Raw genomic sequence first — 27,201 nt, 5'->3', positions numbered from 1 at the left:
CAGTAATAAATGAAACTGCCCTGCATAATCCCACATCGTGTGCTTCTGAGAGTCGTTCCAACCAAAAGGATTCTCTCAAATGCTGCTTAATTCCTGAAGGAAATAAATAGATAGATTCACTCAAAGCTGCTATCATTACTGAGAAACCTTAATTGAGTTGGCTCAGTCATTCTTTTCTCAAGAATCTAGGTAAACAACAGAGTTAGAGTAAAATGCTGGTTTCCAGGAGGCTGTGCAATACCCACACTGAGGTCGAAGTCCACTTCAAAACATGAAAAATGAGGCAGCAGTAAGACGACTGATCATTTCATCCACCTCCATGTGGTAATCACTACCTGCCTGACAGGTACCTCTGTGGACTTACATGAGACAACATTGGGTTCAGAGGCGCTGGACCAGCCAGCCCCTTAGCAACGCAACAAAGCAGGCATCCACACACACACGTCATGGGACACTTATGCAGCCCCCTCACTGGCTACCCCCTGCCTTCTCCCAAAGCTCAGGCCTTTCAGCTCATGCTCCTGTTTCTGTAATGGTGCAAAACAAGCTAGAGAGGATTCGAGGGGAAGGACCAAGGATCTGGGTGCGCTCTTCCTCACACCACTGTCACATTCCAACACCTATTTCAATGGGTCCTGCTCTTTTCATTCGCACAATAAACACTGCATTCCTGTACAATTACCAGCACATCGTGCGGCTCCTATTTATACTCCACAGCTGTTTTCCAGCATCAGACTGGTTTACAGCAAAGCTTGACTTAGTTTTCGTGTCATTTGAATGCTTGCGTTTGCGTACAAAAATATAGCGTCGGTGACATAAATAATCAAGACATCCTCTCATTATTTTGTTACTGGTCCTTTAAGAACAGTCCACCATCTCCGACCACACTTATAATTTCTTCTTATAAATGAGAGCAGGGTATGATTCGGTTCACTGTGGAATGGGGGCAGTATCTGGAAAATTACAGTGTGTGCAGGTGTTTCTGAAATATCAGACAAGATACTTTCCCATGATTGCCCACACTGCGCCTGGGACCTAAACCAGTAATCTTTGGTTTACAAGTCCATACGCATCACTGTACCCACCAAACTACCTTTTGCTGACCAAATAGATGCCTGTAAAACACCTGTAGAAAGTGTTTAATTACTCAGTCACGTCATCTATTACCATCAGGTTGCCTTATGAAGGTCCTTTTCTGTGGAAAATTGTGGTCTTCTAAAATTAAGAAAAAGATCTCAGATTTTTTTTTTTATCTAATTACATTTACTATTGAAAACTTTTAATGTGCATTTTTAAATTATCTGTATACATTTCTCTAATTTCAGAAGTTAAATAAGACATAATAAATTATACTAAAAGATATCAATATTGACAGATGGAAAAAAATACTTTTTTTTTTATATTCACACAGCCCACCATTAATGTAGGTGCAGGCACATGTACGCTGGGAAATCACGGCGCGCTTTTTCTCAGCTTACAGTTATCTGACAGCCTGCCATCCAACAAATGCGCTGGCACCTGCTGTGGCCAGTGGGGGGCGCTCTCTCCAGCCCACCAGCTCAATGAGGAGTGTCCCCGACGGAATGATCGGTCAGGATATCAGGAGAACAGTCAGAATGCAGACAGGTTCTGTCGCTATGTAGACTTGCCGCTCTTTGCCGTTTCCTTTGCTACGATTCTCTGACACGGTCCACGGTCCCCAGCCCCAGTCCGCCTCTATCGCTGGCTACAAGCCAGGAATCTTCAGAATGGAGGTTTAACACCCGGCCCCACCTCCCACCCCCCCCCCCCCACGCTGGCAGCTGCCTGGATTAGCTACCCTTGCCCGCTGTCATTGACGCCCATGTATTGTCTCTTTCTCTGGAAGTGCTGCACCAGAATTTGGAGGGGGGGGCAGCTGGAGGTTAACATTCTGAAGCTGAGTCAGGTGCTCCTGCATTTGAAGACCTGCCGTCATGCACCAGTGCTCTCTAACTTTCAATAAACAGCATTTATCAAGTATTATTAGAGCGTCAGCAGCCTGGTAACAGCTCATGGTGCAGTCAGCACCAGCTGCATATTAGTTTGCGGTTACTTAGCAAGCTCACACAGCGTGGGGTTTTACTGAACATGCATGCAGGCTGCTTAAGCCTGGGGCCCTTGCTTAACTATAGCTTTTAGTACAGTGCGGCACATGCAGAATCTCGGCTTTTGGTCAACATCTTTACCACTATGCTAACAGCACGAAGCCAGGCATTCACTGAGTGGTGAATGTTTTATGTCCTCACAGACCACAGGTATGACCGTGTGACTTCAATAGCAAAACACAAATACAGTCTCCCAAGACTGCTCTACTGCAAACATTTAAATTCCAGTTTGTGTCTTTTGTCTCTGGGACACTGCACTAGTATGCAGTCCCCACAGTACAATGGATCTTATAGCAATCAACTCACTATCGTTCACATTCAAATATGAAAAGAAAATCTGGGTTCCTATCCTCACTTTAGAGGAAGACTATCCTACTGCTTGAGTTCGAGGGGATTTTAAAATATCTTTGGGGTAAAATGTGGAACAATTTATGGGAAGTTAATGAACAAACAAACACTTCTATAAGTAAACCTCTGGGTTTAAAGCAATGGCACTGATTTGATCAGCTCCCAGGCCAGTTTCCGCTCCGCTTGAGCCGCTCAGCCAGCCCCATTCGACTCCCATTTGACCTCTGTCACCTCCCTAGGGCTGCCATGGCAACAGCCTCAGGAGGGCAAGTTGTAGGTTCAGTAAGGGGCTGCCTGGCAACTTCCAGAAAACACAAAACGCTCGATAATCATTATCTGACAATGAGACCAAGACACTATGAAAAAGACAAGTCACTATTTGAAAGACAACTTCCTGTCCGTAATTTTATTAGTCTGCCAGATTTTCACCAGAACTGTATTTTAATTTTAATAAGCTGAAAAAATAAAATGATGAATGCAGCTGTTAAATACCTGGAGCCAGTAAACAGGCCTCCTAAAACAATTGGTGCTACTAACACAAAATAATAAAAAATCATATAATACAAAATAATAAAAAAAATAAGTGATTCAAAGAACACATGGTCACTTATCTTTCGCATGTTAAAAATGTGATTTAATTCCTAACACTTTAAAAACATGAAGGCACAGAGAGAACTGCACGAGATCAGAAAATCTTTGAAGATGCTCAAAATGAGGTTTATGAACCACATAGAGTTTCAAACAAAGTCAGAGTGTTTATGAGCACAGCGGACCTGCGGAGATGTTGCGAGGTGTCACCACAGAGAAAAGTTCTCTTTTCATGTTTTTGTGTTTCTTCCCCTTCCTTCCACGGAGGATTTCATCAGCAGATCTGACAAAACCTGAGCAGTTTTTCTGACTGTGACAAACGCCTCCCTTTGATCACAAAGGCACCTGAAATCCAGCTCAAAACAGCAACCGAAAGAGAGGTTGCAAAATCTGATTCCTACAGGATTTATTATTTCAATATGACATTTTTAAAATGAAGTCGTAGGTGTATGTCTGTCACCAGTCCTCCTATATCCCAGCATTCCATCGGTGCTCCTCATTCCCGCACACTGATCAGAGAACGTTCAAATGTGTGACATTAGCTATATCACTTAGCGGTATACAGGGTCACCAACTTTGGTCGGCTGGCTGCGGATACTCATTTACATGCATGTAACAGTTTTATTACCTTGTAAATATTCAGTATGGTTTGCCAACTACCCCAACACTTTAAATGTAGCTAATTTTAGGTTTATGATGAATGATACAGATTTGCTGTAAGGTTTCTTCCGTGACCGTGAGAGTCTGAAAGCGTGAGTGTCACACTAGATGCGTGAGATTTGGCAACCCTGGGTAAATTCAGTCCAGAGACAAGAGAATATTGAAAAGTTCCAAAAGCTGATGTTCTAACACTCAGGAGAAAATTGTATTTTAAAAACACGGTTGTTAAATCATTAATGTATTATGCCTTAATTGTTACAATTGCAGTTACTTCAACTTCCTAAGGCGATGCACACACCCTCCTCAGAAAAGACAGTTATACTGAAAGAACAGAGGGAAAATATTAAATATTATTTAAAGGTTTTGTCATTAAATATGGAGTGCCACAATATTCCTGCCCGTATAAGAGAGCTTCACAAGCTGAACGCTAAGCTGGTATGCATTCACATACGCACTTGTTGAAATGACCTACAGATTGTTCCAGAAAGCACAGAATGCGAGGCAGCATCTCTCACATCCGACATAATCCTTAACCAATCAAAATAACCAGATTAACGGTGATCTCTGACCTCAGTGGTTCCTGATATGGAGTAGGATCGAAATCTTCACAGTTTCATAATCTAAACCTGCCAATGGAAACACAACCCTTTGACATGGAATGTCTTGCTGGGTATGAGTACTGCCCTCTCATCCATCACAATGTTCCTGGAACTAAGTAATCAGACTCCAACAGAAATAACATTAAGAGAAATCCACTATAGGCACTGCATAGATACAGGAAATTCAAATATTGATTCAAACACAATAAATTTCACAGGGGGCCACCCATGTACTCAGCCATTTAATAATCCTCATGATCATCTCTCTCTTCCTCAAAAACTTCAAAACTAAATCTCCGTTTTAGTATATTGCTGTTACTGACAAGCCACATTACAAAAACTTATGAGAGATCACCCATTGGTTCTGGAATGACTATGCAACCAATACTACAATGAATGTGTCATACACATAAATGTGCATTGGAAAATTACACTAAACACATAATGCACCAGTCCCAGTGATAGCAGCTAATGGCTGGTCAGAGAACATGGAATTCCGGCGAAGGCTGAACCATCTGAATACAGGTACCTGTTCACAGATCAGATCCAGCAGGTCAGCAATGAGACTGAAAGGCAGCTATTCCCAGCAACCCTACTGCTTTATTACAAAACTAACTGCACACAAATCCAAACCCGAAGTTACCCCTCCTCCATTACCAGCCTGACCTACATGCTTCACTGCTCAGCGCTGCAATATTTCACTGCTATTTCCACGACTCTGATGTCCCAAGTTTTGCAACCCGTGTTTGCAACAGGCAACCTAATACTTTAAAGACAAATTGGCTGTTGGCTTAAAGTTGACCCATGAATGCCAGTGCAGATTTATAATAAATTTCTCAAGAGACTCAAATTTATTGTTTGCATTTGCAGTGACTGAAACACCAGGGGGACAATCAGCTAAACAACATTTACAAAATACAAGTATTTTTTCACCCACCGCCCCTCTCCAGCTGTGAGCTACGCAGGGGTGGGGGGGGGGGGGGGTTGTGCCACAAACACACATAATGAAATATTCTGTGAGCAGTTTGAATATATATATAAAAACTTTTTGACAGGCCTCTTGCTTTTGGATTTCTATTTTATTGGTAGACTGCCAGCTGAAAGTTCATTCTAGAATCGCGAATAATATATTAATATAAAAAAAAATATATATAAAAAAATTACCACACATCATTATTATTTAATCTAACAATCCATCAAGATATTCTCTTTGCACGTATTGTCAAATGTTCAACCAATGTCTATGCTCTCACTCTTATTAAGTGATCAAATTACTGAAAGAAAATACAATTTTAACTTAATCTTTAGTTGCGAGACATGTCTTGGAGAGTTTACTCATTTTCAAGGATGATCACAAATTCACCGTTTAACTAAAGACTTTGCTGTTTTTTTTCTTTTTTTTAAACTTTTAGGTTGCGTCACATATTGGCAAGAACAACAATAATAGGACTATTAATTATGAAATAGAAATGACACGGCCTCATATATACACCAACAAAAAACAAAGACGTAAGGCTCATAAATCATAAACATTTATTTAACAGGACCATAGTAAAAAAAAAAAAAAAAACTGTTGCGGCTTTAACTTACACACACAAAACATAGGCTTAGCAGAAGAAAGAAATACGAATTATGAATCAGTCTACTAAAAGTGTATGCATTTTTAATCATTTACTTACTAATCGCGCTTCTCTGTGACACTGCTAGACAAAATTCTGGTTTTGAAGTACGTACGCAAAGGGGAAACACTGATGAACAGATAACTTTCCGTCAACGCAACACAAAGCGAAAAACTATGAGCAACAATATCAATGTGGCCGTTAAAATCAATATATGTCCATGGAAATATAAGGCTGGAAGAGCAAGAGCAGAAATATATGCAGTGGTACCCGAAAGTTCGCTGTCAGACACCACAGCCTAAGCGAAATGTTACTCCACTGTTCCTGCTCAGCAGTCTGTAGACTGGAATACGTTACAACGTACCGCAACACTAAATACACTTCATATAATAATTTCAGCAAGTATTGTAAAGTAAAAAAAGAAGCTACAATGCATGCATTTTTCTTTCTGTAAAAAATGAAATAAACACTGCGGCATACCTTGCTGTTTTACCGTGCGGATGTTGCAGGCGAAAGACTTGAGAGCCGTGGCAGGTAAAGCTGCGGCTTAATGACGGTACAGTCCTCAAACTGGAAACTAAGGGCTGTTCTCGGTGGGAGTCGCCTACCAGGAATAAAGCTCAGTGCCAGCTCAGCCCGATTGTGTTCGATCACAACTTTATGAATAGGTATATTATATAGACAGATCAGAAATGGGCTGCCGTGTAAAAACTTTAGAAAAAGATTTTCCTAAGTAGTTTTTCTTGTTTTACGTACCACCGACTACAGACACCTTCTTAAAACCCAAACGGGGTAAAAACGAATCCGTATTTATGGTAAAGTTTCTGCACTGCGCAAATGTCGGTGAGGTGCTGGCAGGTGCCGAGTGCAGCCCGCCCGAGACTCCACACTCCCCCAGCCCTATTACCCTCGCCCATTCTTCCTCCAGTCTGTTAAGCAAACCAGCCTAAACGCATTAACTCGCTCGATGCCGGCATCCAGGAATGCCCGCCGCTTTTCTCAAACTGCCCATCAACAGCCGCAGGACGCCAATATATTTAACGTTTGGAATATGCTTCAACACGCTGCTGGATTTCACTCATTTTATGTCCCAGCAATAAATGTCTCAGCAAGTAAACTCGCTAAAGGGATAATTGATTTTTTTTAACAAAGTTAAAATCGTTTCTGCCAGTGCTTTTTTTTTTTTTTTTTTTTTTTACATTAAGTGACGTTTAATGTATAAGTAAAGAAAATGGATCCATACACAAACGACATGTATCCCCACGGTACCATTCACATACCTCTAAATCAGTTTGCTTCAAAGGCGTCTATTTCATTTGGGGGGTATCTCAGGATATAATTAGTTTTTTCAGTAGCTTAGGCATGATTTGTTATTTGGTAACAGGGACTGATTCTGAGGCCAAAAGCTTGCTGCGCTTCCCAAATTAGTGTAACTGTGCGGGTGGAAGGGAAATGTGCCCGCGGGGACAAAACGCTCAGCCAAATAGCCATGTCGCCTTCATTTGCTGGTGAACACGTTGACTCTTTATTCACAGAAAAACAAAATGATGAATGAGCGTTAAGACCAAATACAGATCCCAAGGCCCAATTTTTACTGGCCTCATCGTGTACATTCCAGACCGCCAACTTGTCTTTATGCCAATTTCCAGTCTTCAATTAAAAAAAAAAATAACACTCAAATTTTGTAGACTGAACATTAATAGAAACAGGAAAAAATGAGATAACTGTGAAGTAACAAAAGACCAATAAAAAAAAGAGTAAATAATTGAAGTTCTCCTTGAAGAGAATATGTAGCGATATAATCTTTCATCAGTGTGAGACTGTATGGGAGCAGCCACTGTAGGAATTGGGTTTTTGCCTGGTTGAAACAGTAAGTTGTAAGCGGTGCGGAAGAGAGCGGCATGCTTCACTTCAGACTGAACATACAATGGCACGCTGTTTAGTGTGAGGTGGAGCACAAAAGAGGCATGGTTAGCTTGTTTTTGCTGGGTGCTGGGCACTGATTATTGGGGGGTGACCCTTGGATATAGGGGGAGGTTGCTGTCACTGTGTTCGGCAGCCCTGCGACAGAATAGGGAAAAAATGCCCTTGAATTCTTGGGATTCCTGGCAGCCGGGAGTCCTGGCTCACAACGAGAGGGACGCAGCAACCGGGTGGAGTGGGCTGGAGTCAGCCCCCACGTCAGGACTGACTCGACCTGCCTGCGTGCCCCCCCCAAACATCCCCGCTCTCTGAGCTGGCTTTTGTAGGAAGGTCACCACACAAAGGAAGAAGCCCCAGTGCTTTCAAGCCGCGCTCCCAGCCAGGCCGGTGGTGCCGCGCAACCTTTGAGGCGGCGCATCCCACGTCGCATGCTAACCGACACCGTGCCGCATCCATAATCTGCGAGTGACGGGGATTTTTACCCGTGGAGTGGAATCTACTGGAGAGGGGTGCGGTTCTCACAGAGGGGTCTGTGACGGGGTCACCGAGATTAGCCCCAGATGTTTTATTTAGCGAGCAGCAGCGTACATTGACGCTGTTGTTTACTGGAGAAGGGGCCCTTCTTCATTGCCATGAAGAAAGGCAGGTTTCTGGGCAACACTGGCCTGAAAGGATGTCTCTGACAATGCAGGTCCTCTGGGGGGTGCAGAGCCCCCTGTGACACACCGTACTGTAGGAGATCTCCAGAATCCCACTAGAGGAAATGATTCATGCCTGGCATGTACCACGATGCAGCCAACTTACTCATGCGCACAGTCCCTCAATGACCCCCTCTAGAATCACTGGTCTCTGCCCCCCCCCCCACACCCTGGCCCTGCTGTGTTTTATAACATGCATGTGCGTCATCAAAGGTACCTTCCACTAGCATATTGTAAAGCCCTTGAGGAGCAGTCATTGTGTCCAACACACTCATTTATCAAGCCATGAGAACTTTGTAGATCCTTCCTTTCTACATTGTCTATAAATAGCGGCCATTTTCCTGTAATAAAGTCACTGTAGCTATTGTCTTAATAACTGTTAATTTCTTTATTCAGATTGCTGTGCGCCATGCAGGCAGATCTCAGGCGGAAAAGGCAAAGGATTTACTTTCTGCCCACTCATATTTGGCAGCTCAAGGGACTGACCGTGTGCTGAACATATGGGCTTATTTCAAGGAAAAAAACAAAAACCAGGATATGAAACAAAACCAGAAATCATCAGGAATTTCTGCAGAAAAATAAGCTCTAACAAAAGCTCACAAGGTTGAACTGCTTATAGTTTTCTCATAACATCTGACATTTTCCTGTCATACGGTACATGCCTTCATCCCCCCTACTGGCTATTATGACAACAGTAAGTGACAGAGCCTATTTCACATGATACACACATATGTGCCGCACTTACAGTTAACATAAGAGAGTTGAGTCTTCAATATGAAACAAAAGCCCCTCTGGACCTTTTAACACATCACAGGTTTTCTGCCTCTTGGGGAAATTCACTGAAAGGGCTTCTCTCTATTCCCTTTAAGAGAAAGTACTAAAAGAACATCCCCAGGACAAGACTTGGAAAAATATCCTTATTTTATGACACTGCGCAGAAGCCTCAGGGCAAATGCACCAGTGTTATCTTATAATTCAACCACTAAAGTTTATTTAATATGCTTAGGGCTGTTACCAATCAAAAGCCCCAGCAGTCGAATCTCTGAAAGATGACAAAATAAAAACATAAAGAACAGTAGCTTAAACTCTCACGATTATAAAGCCGCAGGCACACCTTCCGCCCCCACAGGATGACTTACAGCACCCCCTGCGAGATTCGTTTTTCCGCACTTCAGTACCGACCGTCTTCTCCGCCTATCTCCAAAGATCTTACAAAGATACTGCACTAGATATCGGACAATCCCGGCAAACAGCACTAAAACATGTACGTGGCGTAGATGGTGTGACCGGATACCTACTTGGACCGATCGTGACTCGGGACGGAGGCTTAGGGTCGTGCCAGGCTGGATTTCCTTTCCAAGGAAATGAGCAGTTTCCGCATATCGGAAGGAAAAAGGGCACGAGTGCCGGCAGCAGAGGAGGATCCACCTTTGCGTGCGGACACCCCCCCCCCCCCCCAAACCCGTGACTTCACACCCTCCACGCTACCGGGGGCTGCTGTGGGTCAGAACAGCCTGGGCTCCTCGCTGAGGGCATGGAGGCGTGAGCAGGAAGAGCAGGAGCACTGGCAGTGGCGACGGCAGCTTCCAAAAAAATCCGGGGCTGGAAGCTGCCCTCATGCAGAATAATTTACTCAGATAAAGAGTCTTATTCCAAAGCTCAGCTTTTGTGTATGCTGACCTCAAACAGAAAAGGCGCAAAACATTCACTGCAAAACAATTAAAATTTGATCAATTCTGACATTTGATTTCCTCCCGCAGTTGCGCCCTTAAAGTGCTCATGCTGTGTGATTCTGCGTGAGGCTGCGTGAGGCTGCGTGTGTGCCCTGCGATGGGCTGGCACCCCTGCCTTCTGCCCCGCATTTCCTGGGATAGCCTCCAGCCTCTCTGTCACCTTGTACTAGATAAGTGGTTATAGCAGATGGCTGAATGGATGACGATTCTTAAATTATGTTAAAACAATTAAAATGGTTTTTGAAGGCAGTGCTGACAGAGAGCCGACACAGCTATCGATCAGCGGAAACTGAGCTGTATCCAGCAAACTGGCCATGTTCACAGCATTCACACCATGCAGGCTCAGGTATCGGCTGCTCTGACTGAGGGAAAGGACAGATTAAATAAGAAAAAGTAAAACATGGTATCGCTCTGCTTCTGCCTAATCTGCTTTAGTAGCTTGATCAAATAAAGCTTTGTTGGGCTGAGGTAGGAGATATGGCTGGAAAGTGCATGTGCAGGAATGACCTCTTTCGAAAGGACTGGAAGACTCTCTAGGGCCCTAACCCTAACCCTAACCCTTACACCATGCAGGTGAGCAGCACAACTTAGCTGCTGTACAGCTGACTCTTATGCATGATGTGCCAAACTGCAGGGCTATTTAGAAATATATTAGAGAGCGTTTCTCTGACTGAATTCATATATTCTTTTACAGGAACAAAAAAAGTTGCAGTTGGAGTTATTCTACCCAAGGACACACATAGAAAAAAAATTTAAAAACGTGAATTCAGGGAATTTTCCAACCCACAAGGTTATAATTAGACAATGCATCTCTGCAATCTTAGCTGTCAGAAGAAATTATTTCAGTGGCACATATGGGACTGAAAAATCAGAGGTTTAATTTGTTCTTTAGGGAACTTGGGCATACCAACTCAATCCTGGCTTTGGGAAATGTTCCTACTTTTAAAACACCCAAAATTTGTACATTTCCTTGAACTGACTGGATTGTCTGGACATTCCTTTAAATGCTAATAATGATAAATGAACCTAGCCTGGTTAACTAGTTTTAGAGAATTCCTGAGTAGGGGAATTGACAAAAGAAAAGGCCAGAATATAGTACTGTGGTATAGAAAGAGCGGAGAGTAGCCCTCTTCCATACTAACCTTTTCAATTCACATTATTCAAAATACGAAATGTATGAAAACTGACTTCATTTTTTTTGTTTGCTTATTTTCAAAATAAATAACACATCACCAGTATAGATTTATATCTAGTTGAATCTTGGGGCAGATTATGTGAATACTAACACAATCTGTGGTGACAGCCAGCCTTACCAAGGTGATCTTACGCCCTGCAGCGCTTACTGGCAGCTCAGCACGAAAAGCAGGCAGCTGGAAAAATACAGATGGCGTTGTGGATGTTGTAAAACTGCGTAATATCTCAGTAGGTGGAGCTCTGTAACATACCAAAGCAGTAACGATGATTGTATTTAATTGACAGTGACATTTACTATATGTGTACTACTTCAGAATTTAAATAACATTTGATTTGAGTTTACATTGTTTGCTTCCATGCATCCAGCCCTTCCTTTTTCCCCCATTGTGCACGCATGAAAAAAAACTGCTTTTAAATTCTAAGCGTTCTCCAATTAGGGATGTATGAGCCCTTAAGCCAGGCATGTGTGTCTATAGAAGGCATCGTTCCTCAGAGAAACATTCAAGTACCTGGTAAGATTTCAGCCACTGCGTTATGTTTAAAACGGCAGGCAGTCAGACAAAGTTACCTAAGCTCTCATATATGCAATATGTAGCATCTATTGCACAACACCATCACTGGCATCTGCTTACAGGTATCAATTATTTTCTGCTTTGTGTAGTTAAAACTAATTACCACTAATCTACAGCAGAAACCTACTTACATGTTTAAAGCACCTGGGTGAGATTCAGTGCTTTGCACAGAGCAGGCAAGTACTGAGTTGGACGTCCTCGGGCTAAAAGGTGAACTGTGACTATCAGCTGCAGCCAAACTAAAGACTTCACAGCCAATTAAAAGGAATCAGTCACAAAGGGTAAGATTTACAAAAATGTTGAATACAACCACGTCACACAACTAGAAAAAAAGAATCACATGTAGCAGTCGACATGCTGCTCTCCACATTTCTGCTCTTCAGACTCGGTTTTGAACGACACCATGTAAACTCTGCCCCACCACCTTCCTTATTCACCTTTTATTCCGCCGTGATCCACTTTTTTTCTCCTGCTGCAAAATGAAGAAGAGTGACACTGAAAACCAAAAGGGTACGACGGCGTTAACGAGCCAGTAACGGGCCCAGTGACTTAATTTTCTCTGGCTGCATCCAGAGGGAGGGCACAGAAGCCCCCATGTAATTTTCACTACGGGAACCACCCATCTGCAGCCAGTCACTCTATCGCACAGTGGGAAATATGAGCTGCTCTCTGTTCTCAGTGGATATGCGCCCCTCAGACTCCTCCTCTCTATCTGCGCACCCCGTTAGCACTACCGTGTGTTCGTGCGACTGCGTTTCAGAGAGACCCCCGGGTGTTAAACGCGCTTGATCAGTGCCAAGGCGATGCCGGCACCCCCCCCAACATGCTTCGCTTGGTCCTTTTTGCAGCTTATACATGTGCGTGAACAAGCGTCTCTACACTATATGGACAGAAGTATTGGGACACCTGGCCATTACACCTACAGGAACCTTTATGACGTCCCATTCTAAATCCATAGGCATCAAAATGGAGTCTGCCCTCCTCCTGCAGCTATAACAGCTGCCACACTTCTGGGAGGGCTTTCCACAAGAGTTTGGAGTGTGTTTTTTTGCCTATTCATCCAGAAGAGCATTTGTGAGGTCAGGCACTGATGTTGGATGTGAAGGCCTGGCTCACAATCTCTATTCTAGTTCATCCCAAAGACGCTGGATGAGGGTGAGGGCCAGTCATGTTCCTCCACACCAGACTCACCCAACCAAGTCTCTGTGGACCTTGTCTTGTGCACAGTCATGCTGGAACAGAAAAGGTCTTCTCCCAAACTGTTCCCACAAAGTCGAAAGCATAGAATTGTCCAAAATGTCTTGGTATGCTGAAGCACTAAGAGTTCCCTTCACTGGAACTGAGGAGTGTAGCCCAGTCCCTGAAAGACAACCCCATACCATTATCCCTCTTCCACCAAACATTACATTTGGCACAGTCAGGTAAGTAGCATTCTCCTAGCATCCATCAAACCCAGACTCATCCATCAGACTGCCAGATAGAGAAGCATGATTTGTCTCTCCACATTTCCACTACTCCAGAGTCCAGTGGCAGTATGCTTACACCACTCCATGTGTGACGTGAGGCTTGCACGCAGCTGCTCGGCCATGGAAGCCCATTCTATGAAGCTGCCAGAGTATAGTTGTTATGCTGGGGTTAATACTAGAGAACGTTTTGAATCCAGTTATTGAGTCAACAGAGCGTTGACAACTTTTACACACTATGCTCCTCAGCAATTGAAGACCTCGCTCTGTTACTTTACGAGGTGACAAAAGTTCCTGTTGTTCCTAAATTCTTCCACTTAGCAATAATACCACTTATGGTATCATTTCACAAACTGACTGATTGCAGAGCTGGCATCCTGCGACGACGTTTCAATTTTCTGAGCTCTTCAAAATGACCTCTTCATTCACAAATGTTTGTAAACTTGACTGCATGTCTAGGTGCTTGACTTTATATATTTACAGCAATGGCTCTGAATGAAGCACCTGAATTCAATGATTAAGAGACACGTCCCAACACTTTTGTCCATGTAGTGTCAGACTGTACAAAGAAATGGAGGTGGGTGTCATGCTTTCAGGTGTCTTGTGGAAAGGTTTTGCGGGTTCATTTCATAAAAGCTGGAGCAATTTTTCATCTATGAAGGAGAAACACTGACACTAAACAGGTAAAACTCCCCACTGCCTCTATGGACAGCCGGGGGGGGGCGATATGACATACCCTTGGTCTATAATGGGAGCCCCCGTCTATAACCCTATTCTCCATCACTCCCATGGTTGCGTTACCTGCCATTGTATTCTAACAGCCACGGGAATCTCAGCTCTATAGGGTATTCCTCATATCACCATGTCACCAGACGGCTTGCTACATTTTACTGGATCGCTTCAGGGCCTTCAAATGAAAGCAGCAAAGTTATTTGACTGATTCTCCCAACTAGTTATTTTTTTCCTTAGAAGTCTGTCATTAAAAAAAAAAAAAAACATAAGGGTGAGGTTCAAACAGCTAATCAACTGTGTCCCCCTAAGCTATTGTACTCAGATATCAGGACATCAAAGTTCTGAAAAAAAAACCCACTAAAACAACAGGCTGTATCGAACTGTCACCCCATGCAAAGAAAGCCTGAAATGAAAACCAGCTTGAGATCTGCCTTCTTTGAGTTTTTCCTTTGTGCTTTTGCTGGCAGAATCACCTAGCAGTCCTCCAAGGCAGCAAGACATTTTTTATAAACATTGAAATGACACTCACATTTGCAATTTGCATCAAAGGCTTACTTTTCCGCATGTTTAAATATTTCTGCGGGAAATCTGCAATGTGTGGTCCTCGTTTCGCTATGGTAGCATGAATTAACGGTGCTGTATGTGGATTCCCATTTTCCTATCTGCTGAACGATTCATGTAAATAAATATGTAAACACACAAATCAATTCCTTCAACTGAAAGACCAACTTTGCTCAGTTTTTGGATGGCAGGCCACTTTGGGATCAGGCCTCTTACACACAGCAGAGGCTGCGAATGCCATCTGTCCAATATTTATATACACAAATTTAAGAAAGAGCAAGCTGGAGTATCTGCATCTGACAGAAAATGTTCTAATGGTCCATTACAGCATTGAAACATGTCAGTCACTCACAACACTGCCATTTGTAGAACATATGCCTTCATTTAAGGGTGAAAAGATCTACAGCAACAAATCCCTCTGTCAAATGTTGTGTGCAGGAGGATATAATTCATGTTTTCAATAAAAAAATACAATGCTGCACAAACATGTGAATCCAAGAAAATACTAATGAAAACAAAGTGACATGTTTATGTGCAGCAAAGGAAGATGAGGCCTGTTTAAGTCTAAGCAGAATCAGCAATATGCCACAGCCATGTGGCTGAAGTCCACCCTCTCCACCTTTAATTAGAAAACCAATACACACCATCCATCCATCCATCCATCCATTTTCCAAACCGCTTATCTATTGGGTCGCGGGGGGTCCAGAGCCTATCCTGGAAGCAATGGGCACAAGGCAGGGAACAACCCAGGATGGGGGGCCAGCCCATCGCAGGGCACACTCACACACCATCCACTCTCACATGCATTCCTATGGGCAATTTAGCAACTCCAATCAGCCTCGGCATGTTTTTGGACTGTGGGGGGAAACCGGAGTACCCGGAGGAGTGGGGAGAACATGCAAACTCCACACACGTGACCCAAGCGGAGACTCGAACCTGGGTCCCAGAGGTGTGAGGCAACAGGAGCTAACCACTGCACCACCATGCCGCCCCCCCTAAGTACTTAATTTTCCTAAATATCATCCATATTCCACCTTATTCTGTCAGTGAAAAACCCTGAGCCTAAGATAAGAATCAAATTTCCATCAATCCATCCATCCATAGAATGACGTTAACGGTAATAATTCAGGCTGACACAGCAGAATATCTGAAGTCAAAAAAATGCATTCCAGTTATGTCGTCTTCATCAGTTGGATTTTCTTCAGCATACAATGCACCCCAGCTCAGAAGTAGCAGGGAAATAAGCTTCAGGTGGGAAAATATGAAAGTAGGGTACAGTCCTGTTTTTGTTATAATTGCTGTTTGACAGAAGTAATAACAGGACACAGCAGTTGAATCTGGTACAGAAATTTCCTTTGGAGACTCTGTGGTCCTTTGCATGTTATCTGCCAAATGCAAGCCTAGCTTAAAAGGACGGGCTCTTAAGTGCTTGTGTAGATTGTGCTTTGACCCGTTAATCCCTTTTAAGAGCTCTGGGATGCAAGACAGAGGGTCACCCAATCTGAACCTGGATCCACAGCAGGTACCAAAAAGGCAAATACTCTCCGGACAGAAAAAACTGTTTAACAAAACTGCGAAAACAAATACATTCATAAGCAAGTACAGCCACTCTGAATATGATATTTAGTGCGATGATATGAAAAACTGCTTCAGAATCTTATTCAGACAATAACTCATGCCTTCATTTTCCAAGTCAATAATTAAATATAATAAGCAGGCCACGCTGGAAGCAAACGAAACACGTTACTCACAACTGCAAGCCGTGAGACGGGAGTATCTGACAACAGGACTTCGGTGAAAGAAGATTTAAAACATCATAAAAAATAAATAAATAAAAATAAGGAGCCGGTTGTTGGAAGTGTCTCCTTGCTGTACCCTTGTCTGGGCCTGTCAAAATGCAGAGTAAATCCCCGAGGCTCTTTTCCGAACAACCTTCTGCACTTTTTTCACCGCTGCAGAATTCTGGAAGCTATGTCACGTATCTAAGCCTTGGTGTGAAATATATTTAAAAATGTTAACATACTACTACTGACTTACAAAAACCACACAGGTAGTGAAAATTAAAACGATACGGCAGGTTCATTAGAGGCCTAGCTCCAGAAATCTGTATGCATATCTGAAGTAAATCATTTTGCATATCTTTTTGCAGACTGGCATTTGAAAGGTGGCAGTCAGCTATAGCAGTCAAACACAGTTAGACTTACTGCATATGCATTTAGGTAAAACTGCAAACATAAGTGACGTAATTGACCTTCCCCAAAGGCACATTTACCTTGGACATCATAGCAAGTGCCTTGCTGCACAGTGTCAAACTACTGAAGGTGAATGTGCAGTTTTGATTACAATATTTCAGTTGAAAGGCAATGCATTTAGGTCAGAACATGCCAATACCGAAGTACTGCACAGATGAGGCTGCCAACCATACTACGTCATAAGACAATCTACATGCTTCCAAAATAAAGTGTATGTATATTGCTGTGCCTCTGCTGGAGATAAAATTTTGGCTCTATATTAGCAAGGCTACCAACTTTGGTCAACTGGCTGGAGTGAGATTTTCAATTCGAGACAAGTCTGTATGCACATGCACTCGCATTTACACGTATGTAACAGTTTATGACCTTGTACATAGTCTATAGGGTTGGCAAACTACCCCTATGATTTTGACGGAGCTCATTTTAATTTTTAAGGAGTATCAGTTTGAAGAAAAGCAATTGGGAAATTACATATTAATTTAACAAGATAAACAGCTACATACCTGTATTGCAAAATTATTCATACAGTATGACATTTACCAGCAAACAAAGTATGTGCATGACAAACAAGACTGCACTTGAACCAGTTGCCTGTCCCTGGCCTCCCGAGAGGCCTGTTTTCCATTTCAAACGGGGTGAACCTTGAAGACATTTCCAGAAACCGAGGTTGGCAGTTCTGCCTCCAGCTGTTACCGAGCCCCGGACATGCCTCCGAGGGAAAACAGCACGGAGTCCATCATTGCTTAGTGCTGCCACTGGTCTGCAGGCAATGCAGCCACTGTACGGCTAAGGAGAGCGCGGAACAGGCACTGGCCAAGGTGAGTCCCCAATATCAGTTTTTTAAAACTCTTGGCAAATGTGTACATTAAGAAATAATTCAGTTTGGTTGCGTTTGCTACTACAAATTGGGTTACACATTTCTACGCATGCACATTATTAAACTAGCATGAGATAAGGCGACGTTTACCAAGATGTCACGTGCACATTTTACACCTGACGCATTTCCTATTTATACATGTGGAAAGTTTTGCAGTTATGCCACACATCGTTGAAAGAAGGATAAAATAAAAACTATAAATATTTTTCCCTAGTTAAAATACCAGGCACCACACTATTGCATATTATTAAAAGTGGATTTACCGTATATGTTGCTCTGCCTATTTCCCAAAGATAGCAAAAGCCGACCGGCAAAAGACAGATCATTTAGCATTTAGTGAGAATAATTTCTAGTTTAAATGTGCATGCGAGTAAACTGCTGGGATCCCGCTAATTTGCACCGAAAGTAAATTTTTAATGAATCAAGAATAATCATCCGTTCCCTGAATCAAACTACTCACACAACGTTTCATGTAATATCTATTTCAAGCAAACGAAAACACATACGAAACGTATAAATTTAGCAAATCGCGTACCCAAAATTGTTAATAGCCGTAGTTGTAGAAGCAGGAGCTGTTGAGGTGCCGATTTACACTTGCATCTTGTAACAAAGTATGTTTGAGGCACTCCTACATAATGCGATCAAAGACAATCGCAACATATTTTAAATGCATAACAGATCATTCGTTATTATACTGGCGAATAGTGTACGTGTGCATAAGTGACTTTTTCCCTGCAGGGTGTGTCGTGCAGTGTACTTTCCACGCGTCAGCTGCTCACCTGGGAGGCTTGGTGTCTGTGATCGGCAACGCGAATGGGGCCTCGCAGTCCCCCCTAAACGCAGCTACAGCCGGGTCTTGTCTTTTTAGGACAGGTAATGAAGTCCAATTGAGGAGGAGGTGGGAATGCCAAGAAATAAATCACTTTACCTTTGAAACTTCGTCTCTGGCTGTTTGTGGGAAAATGCCATGAGAGAGATTCACAGTGACCAATAAAACGCTTAGGGCTCGGGACTCACAATGGTTTAGTGAACATAAACCCGATGTGTGCTGGGATCCTGTGGGATGAGGGCACGTTACCCGTGGAGGGAGACAAAACAAGTGGCTGCGGGGGACTGATGAGAAACCAGACAACATACGCGCACAAAAGCAAGGAAACCACTGAGCGTCGCCGTAAAACCATTGTTCTAAATAACGTCGTTTTAAAAGGGCACATCAGCTGGACTTCCATACTAAAGGAAATCGTGACTCGAGTGCCTCCAAAACTGGTTTAAAACGTTAGATTTTATACGCATGTCTGAGGAGACAAAAGTTGGCACCTCACATTGGTTTCCTTCGCAAGTAATTTGCTTTACTAAAACTACTCCAGCATTATATTTCAATATCTGTAAAATTTGTAGAAACAGCAAAAGAAAAAAATAATAATAATGGCAAATATAAGTACAACATCTTAAAATAAATAAGACATACGACTAGGCGCAGAAGTCCTGCACGAAAAAGCCTTTTTAACACACCATGCAGTTATACGCCCCTCTTCTGGACGCACAACGTAACATCGGCCGAAAAGCTCCAAGTCATTTAAATCCTCTTCATTACATGGTGGAGTAAACCTACGGCGTCCGAAATGCAAGATTTATTTTAAACTCCATTTACTATTTCTTTTTTTAACAGATGGAGTACACCGAGACTGGCTGTAAACGGAATTAGAAAGGTCTTCTACACGGCTAGTGTTTCAGTATTAGACTAGAAAGACAATACACGGGTCGGTAGCAAATACTGTATTAAATTAATTTTATTGAGCCTATGGCATTGCAGATAAAACAGCAGATGATCCAAATATTTTTTTTTATAAAAAAATCCAGGAATACGTTTTTTTTCATATTTGAAATTATAAAACTGTAAATCCTAAACAAATTCAGCACACAAAATAGAGCTTTTTTATATTTTCCAATTCCAAACCATTTTCCTCAGAGCAATGTTTACAAAGCTTAAACCCTTTAAAGAATATTTACAAACCCATTTGTTTGAAAAGCTTGGTAAGATTCCATCCGCCTACCCACTAGTAAGATAAAATACGGAAATATAACGCCAGTCGCCTTGCGTTTCATAATATTAATCATTACAGCATGATCTACAATGTTTCTGGGCCATAAGGCCAGAATTTCCTATTCTCTAAGTTTTATTTCACATTTTCCACTGCATTCTCTAATTACTTAACATAGTATAAATGTTCTAAACCAGATGCAGAATTTCTGACTGAGCAATCAAAATAAACGACGGAAAACCAACCAACCCACGGGAAACTGAACCAAAATTACACATTAATTATTACCTGTTGTGGATAAAGTCTGCTTCCTATAACAGCAGTCTGTAATGTGGCCTCCAGACAAAGATGGACACCCAATGTCTTTAGAAAATGCTCATGCTGGACCTCAACGACACACTGAGCCAATGCAGGGGATATTTTTAAATAACAGTGGATATTTTCAGGTTGTTTAGACCTACCCTCTAAATGTAGGTGGCCATCAGCTCACAGAAACTCCAGATTAGTGGCTGACATTCAGAACCACACCTCCAAGACACAGCAGATCAGGCAAGAAAGCAATTATTCCTAAGCACGTTAGTAACAGAAAAATTATTTTTGCCAGTAAAGTTCAGGGCACTCAACAGTCAAGAAAAACAGAACAATCAACTCACCTGAATTTGATTTGAGCATTTTGTAATTCACAACCTAAGCCGCATACACAACTTGAAAGGTTTAAATAATGCTACCATGTTACGTACAGATCTTCGCAAAACAAAAAAAAAGGCTTTAAAATTTAAATTTACCAATAAGTAGGTTACGTTATATAAATGCAGCGGATATCTACATCCCATTAAAAAAAAAATTCTCTGATCCATTTCAAGTTCGACAATCCTGAATCAAACTGTACAATGTACAGCATAGATAAAAAAAAATATATATATATATCTAATCTAAACTAGGAGTTTGGTTTTTATTCTCCACTTATTAAAAGACCATCATTTTATAAGCAAAAGTAAACATTAAACATCTAAATAAAGCTGAACTCCTGAGCAGACAGAATGACCAATGATTTACAAGAACTGAAGTAAATAATCTATAACTGAAAAAACACGTTTTGGGTGTATATACAAATCCCATATACAATAACCTATACTAACTTACTTCAAGCAAATAAAATCTATGCTTTCTAGATTTCACAATGAAGGGTATTAGACACCTCTATGGCAGATCTAGTAAGCCTGATAAAAAGGGAACATCTAAAGCGGCAGTTTGTGTGATAAACATGTTGAGAGTCCGTGGCATATTTAAGAAAAACAGAGTTACAAACTTTGAAATTAAAACTTTACATTGACTTACTGTTGAGACACAGATCCAGGCAAAAGGCAGTACAATCGACATGCTGTGTTACTGTACAAAGCAAATCCGGTTCAAGGGAAAAATATATTTATAATCATTAATATGAGATCCCTGAGAACATATTTTTACTCAGAACCAAGTGCAGTTGAAGTCTCTAGGTTTTATAATTACTACAAAATTATTACCCCTAGTAAGCAACAACAGTCCATAGTTCAGAGAGATCGGTTTTTAACAAATGCTTGCATTCAGTGCTCTTCATATTTTAACTGTACAGTGATGAATGTCAAATATCAATTTTGAAGTGTCTCTATTTCAGTAGAACGTCTTGAGTTAAATGAATATTGTAAGATCATGTTGACCCAGTTACAATATGTTTGTTTTTTATGGAGATGCTACACTGAAATGACATTAGTTTCCTTTTCAAAACTAATCACACAGTTGCTGTGGCAGGACAAGAATATGGTGGCAACTCAGTCTTAATGTAAGTTGGATATCATTGCCAAGTTATTTTTGATTTGAACGATGGTGCATCAGTTTCTATTGTCATGGTGTGAAACTGATACCGAACAAACATGACACTTGCCGACATCTACATGTAATCATACCCAAGATCTGAAAATATCCTTATGCGACTATGTACTCTACACACAGTCCTATGCATTGGTAACATTATTAGTTTCAAATCATAACCACATAAACCATCCTTTTAACAGAGAGTGGATGCTGCATGATGTACTTTTGTCATGAATTAACACAGGGAGAATCCTTCAAGTGTGACCACAACCAAGCCATTCCTAAAGGTGTCCACTAGGGGGAGCTGCCTGACATTAGCCAGAGCACACTCAAGACTCACTGTTCACATTAGGCTGTTATGGTCATGGAACACACATTCAGAGACAACAAATGGAATCTTAAGCTGTTGTCAGTTGTTTTGCTCATGTCTGGTGTGACTAGGAGACAGAACATTTACAGCAGAAACATATTTCTAGGACGTTACAGCCAGATATAAAATTTCCCTGTATAAGACATTTGAATTTTGAGTACAAACAAAGCGCAAGCAAGAAAATATAGAAGTTAGGAAGAAGAAGAGGGCATCACATCTATTTCACCCTGATCCAGAAAGCAGTCCAAAATTACATGGATGAAGGTATCCTTGAGAAGGTTCATTCTATGCTATCCTCCCTGCCCACCTCAATGTCCTCCTCTTCCTCTTTGGCTTCCTGGCTTTCAGATTCTTGTGATTCATCCAGCTCTTCTACATCCAGGTCCTCATCGTCCACCTTGTCTCTGTCAGAGGACTCCTCTTCACCCTGCTCTCCATCCTCACTGTCTCCAGAGCCTGAGAGAAACACATGGGACACGAAAGAAGTCCGTCTCACTGACCCTCCCAGGCATCAGGGAAATTCTCACTTTCTGTATCAATCTGTTCACTAGAGCTGTACATAGCGTAGCAATCTGACATCTAGCGATATTTCAAATGTTACAGCGAAACGACACAATTCCATAATACAGGATCAATAATTCTCAATACCGTGAGACATAAGCTGATTTTACTGGAATATATTCAAATTCAAGAAGACAACAATAAAGGTTTAATTTTTCATTTTAACAACAGAATATGCTGGAAAAAAAACTATATGTCTCAAAAACAAAAAAAATGACTGAACAGGAAACATTCTGTCTAGAATTTGTACTTCAGCAACAGAAAACTATTTCTTACTAAACGCAGGAACAGAGATGTACTAAAGTACATAAAATGTACTGTAACTATTGGTTTCTGTGCTCAGGTGATTGTCTAGATTGCCCTGCGTGAGATTTTTTTTAAATTTGGCAGCGTTTTGGCATATCATCATAGTTTAAAAAGATGAATCGATATTTGCTGACTCGATTAAATCGTATCGTAGCATTAACAATCGATATATCGATTACAATCCATGAACTGTTACACCCCTACTGTTCATACATTTCTTCTCTCTTCCAACACACTTACTGTCAATCACCACTTCCTCATCCTCCTCCGAGCTTTCACCTGACAAAGAGATAGTTCTATTTACCTAGTTTCAAGATTATTGCAATCAAAGCATTTTCCCACCACTGGTCCTATTTTAAAAACAATAAATTTTTTCCCACTCTGTTTAGGGCCAATGCGGTATATGTTTTTTTTTTTTTTTAAATGTTGAAAACACATCCTCACCTGTATCCTGGTCCTCTTCCTCCTCATCCTCATCTCTGTTGACTTCCGGCCCACCTTCCTCCTCTTCCTCATCAGAATCTGAGATCACCACACACTCATTTCCACTGTTGTTATCAGCTGTTTGATGGCCACTGCTGCACAGAGCAACATTATGTTGAGTAACTATGTGTAATCGTACCAAAAGTCTGAAAATAATCCTTTTCATTAAACCTCACAAAGGACTTGAAACGGTGTTTTTATTGAACCAACAAAACGTGAGCTGATACTGAAAACGTCCAAAGGAACATCAAACAGGCATTTTTAAAGCAACAGGGTGATTACCTGCCATTCTGCCTTGGCTCCCACAGTGGAGTTAAATAATACCGCAGAGGGTTTCTGTATAGGTCGTCCTTCAGAATCTACATCACATGCAATGATAGAGGAGGAGACCAGTTCACATGATAGACAATCATCAAGATATTTGATGAGGTGAAGCAAAGGGCCGCATTACAGCACAGCGTCTCGGCTGATGGCGAGCGGACGGGAGGGTTTTACCACTGCAATTTCATCCCTGGATGGATTATTATGGTCACTGAACCAACAGAAGAAGCTTTGGTACGATCTCCCTGAACCCGGTTCCTTCATTATATGCTGCTGGGATGTCAGGTTCTGCCCCCGGTGCCAGAGGATTGGGTTAGAGAAGGAGAACACGCTCCCTGAGAAAGGACAAAGACGGAAGAAATGAAAGCGGTTCGCCACCTAAGCTCTTAAAGAAGAGAGAGGCAACAACAGCAAAGCAGGGCAGAGAACAGACTGCATAACTTAAAAACAAAGGTCAATATTCAATGAAGATAGCACTTTAAATTATAAACCTTACATTTTTTATAAGTAGAATAAAACATCCAATACACATGGCATTTGGTTTTATTTTACTCACCCCTCATATCATGGTGAAACTCTTTGATAATAATGTTGTTCTGGAAGAAGTTATTTCTGCTAAATTGAAATGTAATCCGATAACCAAATTTATTGCTCTTGAAAAATTCCACCTAGAGAAAGATTTTTCTGAATTAGATGCATCAAAAATACTATATATATGTTTGTATATATATGTATACACATATATTTATATGAACGAATGATAAACTCAATCAAGTATACTCTAATTCCTTACTGACACATATATATAAATAATGTATTAAAGGAATTCGAAATGTTTCACAAATTTACAAAAAAAAGTGTTTACCTCTAGATTGGTCATGTAGCTAAGTGCATCTTCATCATTCTCATCAATGTATGCAGACAGCTGGGGGTGATTCAGAAACTGAGGTGCTTTTGGTCAAGAAAATGGTTAAAAGGGGGAGAAAGCAACATTCTAAAGCAAAAGATTTTCAAGTCTATGGCGTTACTGAATAGGTTTTTCTATGTTAAACCTGACTGAAGATTAGGTTAAAGCACTGTTTACAGTACAACAGGCTGGAAAGTATATCAGGGATGGATTGTGGCTGTAATTTTACATTGTATTTCATCTGGTCATAATATTAGTGTTTCGGGGGGTCAGGTGAGGTCAAAACTTTGCCAAATAAGTGATGCCACTGAATAGAATTAGGTGTGGATACTGCAGTGACCCAAAAGCCAGGAATCGTCTGGATGATGGTGCTGCGTTGGTCCAGGTGCGGCCTGCGCTGCTGGCTAATTTTCAGCTCCAGGTGCTGATGCATACGGGTGGCCTTCTTCTCCAGCGCATCCAGTCTGATCTGCACCTGTGCCAACAGGGCCACTGACTGACGTGTTTCGGGAGCCATCTTCACGTCCACAATGGAGCATTCAACATCATCACCGTTGTCATCATCAGAGTGAGATGAGCTGGGGGTGGAGGTGGTACCAGAAAGGAAATTGTCACCTTCATCTTCCTCCTCATCTCCCTGCAACGTTTCTACTCTGGACCCATCACAGCAATCTTTAATGCGATCTTCTGGGGATGAAGTAGAACTGTCAGCTGCGGCCCGAGTCTGTTGGCCCTTTCCTGGTGTGGGACTGTCGTCTTGTTTTACAGTCTTTTTAGCATGTTTCCTTTTGAATTCAACTTGTTTAGAGGAATGGATGGCATCTTTTACATCCTGGTCTTCGCCTCCCCTTGTTAAGCTAGCGAGTGCTTCAGCAGCTGCCATCGCTGCCCAGTCAGACTGTTCTGGCGGAAAAGATGGTTCGGGCCCTTTAAGATGGGTGCTCCCGCTTCCGGCTTCCGTTGTTGCGGTTTGGTCTCCTGACGTTTGCGCCTGCGCAGAACTGGTACTGCTACACTGCCCCAGCCCACTAGTGTTGCTGGTGCTAGGATGCGCGTCCCCGATATCCAAAGTGGCGGGCGTGGAAATGCAGCTTGCAATCGGCATATTTTGGTCCCCGGATTCTGTTTCTTGTTTCTCCGTCTCACACAACCCCGCGTTATCTGTATTTTTTCCGTTTTTAAGAGACGGAGAATCAGATTCAATATCTCCGAATACTTCGTCATCTATTCTAGCTGCTTTTTTCGGCGGGGATGTACCCCCCGGCTCTAGGGAGGAGCTTCGCTTCTTAGCCTCCGACTGTTTCGTTGAGTCCGAAGGCGCACTCATTGCACCGCTCTATCAATTTAATAACAAATAAAATGAAATGCAAATATTGTTGATAACCAACAACCTTAACAGATGCAGTCATATATATTTATTTGACGTTTTTGTTTTAATGCACCTCCTAGCGCAAATTTGAGAGGCCTACTTCGACTTATTAGCTAACGTTAGCCTGCTCGCAAGCAAGGCAATTAGTTCGTCCACATGGAAGGGAGCATCAGTTTTATTTTATCTTGTTGTAATAAAAGTAAATCAAATGTTAGTAAAAGAAAGTTTCTTACAAGTCTGTTTGTTTTCATCTCTGCTCCCTTATCTTTACATTCCCCTCAATTTCCCTCTGCGTCGTTTTCGCTTTAGCAGACAAAAATGGTTCATCCCATTGGCTGCCCTACACCGCGCCTAAAATTCTTCCGCCAATCACCGGAGACGTAAACTCCATTTTTGACTTGTTTACCTCATGTGACATTTGTCTGATTGGTCGGCAATGAAAGCAATTCTCATCAATCAGGCGCCAGATACTAAATGATGGAAAATAGCAACAATGTAATGACCCAATCGATGGCGACGAGAGAAATTTGATCGTCGAGTGAATGTTACGTCTTTGTCTCAGTAATTTTACGAATATGCTCCCTATATCTATACATAGTATTACAAGTATTGCATTTATTGAATACAAGCAAAGGTCCTTTCGGTCTTAGGGCTGCGTTACTGCTGACAGAAACAGATTTGTAATTTATGTTTATTGGGCACCATCAGTTGTTCTTATTTGAATTTTAACAAATTTATTGCAATAAGTTGGCATATTCTCCTCCTTCCCGTTTTGTGGTTTTTAAGTATGTCTTAGGATGACGCTCTGTATTTGGAATAAGTAGACGGCAAGGTAGGGATTTCCTATCTAGAAAGGTGGCAGATTTGGGAGCATTGTGTTTATTCTGATCATTACTAACAATGCTATTTACACCAAAAACTTAAGTGAATTGGACAGTTTTTAAAGTTGCCTTTTGCTTCTCACATTATGGTAACAAAATAACAGATAGCCTGAATCAGTGGATCTTAGTCGTGAATGAGTGTACTCCTCAGCTGTAATATTAATA

General features: G+C 41.7%; 1 protein-coding gene and 1 long non-coding RNA gene across 5 annotated transcripts; one reads left to right on the top strand and one right to left on the bottom strand.

Moving 5' to 3' along the window:
• The first annotated feature begins 17,601 nt into the window (after positions 1–17,601).
• Positions 17,602–18,881, top strand: LOC125744347 (uncharacterized). The gene is made up of 2 exons (XR_007398339.1): positions 17,602–17,886; positions 18,684–18,881. It is a non-coding gene; the product is annotated as an uncharacterized LOC125744347 (long non-coding RNA).
• Positions 18,882–19,824: 943 nt separating this feature from the next.
• On the bottom strand, positions 19,825–26,492 carry tspy (testis specific protein Y-linked). Of its 4 annotated transcripts, none has more exons than XM_049016037.1 (9): positions 26,389–26,482; positions 25,118–26,122; positions 24,745–24,822; positions 24,436–24,547; positions 24,054–24,214; positions 23,841–23,917; positions 23,520–23,650; positions 23,316–23,354; positions 19,825–22,664 (listed from the first exon to the last, which is right to left on the bottom strand). In XM_049016037.1, the coding sequence occupies exons 1-9, from the start codon at positions 26,404–26,406 to the stop codon at positions 22,489–22,491; spliced, it is 1,797 nt and encodes a 598-aa protein (XP_048871994.1). In that variant the 5' UTR covers positions 26,407–26,482; the 3' UTR covers positions 19,825–22,488. The 4 variants fall into 4 exon arrangements, with proteins under 4 accessions (XP_048871994.1, XP_048871993.1, XP_048871996.1 ...); XM_049016036.1 differs by having other exon boundaries at positions 23,520–23,653; positions 26,389–26,481; XM_049016039.1 differs by having other exon boundaries at positions 23,520–23,653; positions 25,118–26,492.
• Between the last annotated feature and the right edge of the window lie 709 nt (positions 26,493–27,201).

The sequence above is a fragment of the Brienomyrus brachyistius genome, chromosome 6 (genome assembly GCF_023856365.1).
Source record: "Brienomyrus brachyistius isolate T26 chromosome 6, BBRACH_0.4, whole genome shotgun sequence".
NCBI classification, from domain to species: Eukaryota; Metazoa; Chordata; class Actinopteri; order Osteoglossiformes; family Mormyridae; genus Brienomyrus; species Brienomyrus brachyistius.
The sequence above is the reverse complement of the archived record's forward strand: the minus strand, read 5'-3'. Positions and strand labels throughout refer to the sequence as shown.

Bases quoted from the DNA above. Each gene is read 5' to 3' on its own strand.
- tspy (XM_049016036.1), bottom strand. The intron at 24,823-25,117 runs GTATCCACACCT...AAAGCACCTCAG, and splicing joins CTGGCTTTTGGGTCACTGCA to TTTCTGAATCACCCCCAGCT. The intron at 24,548-24,744 runs GTAAACACTTTT...ATCTTTCTCTAG, and splicing joins GCTACATGACCAATCTAGAG to GTGGAATTTTTCAAGAGCAA.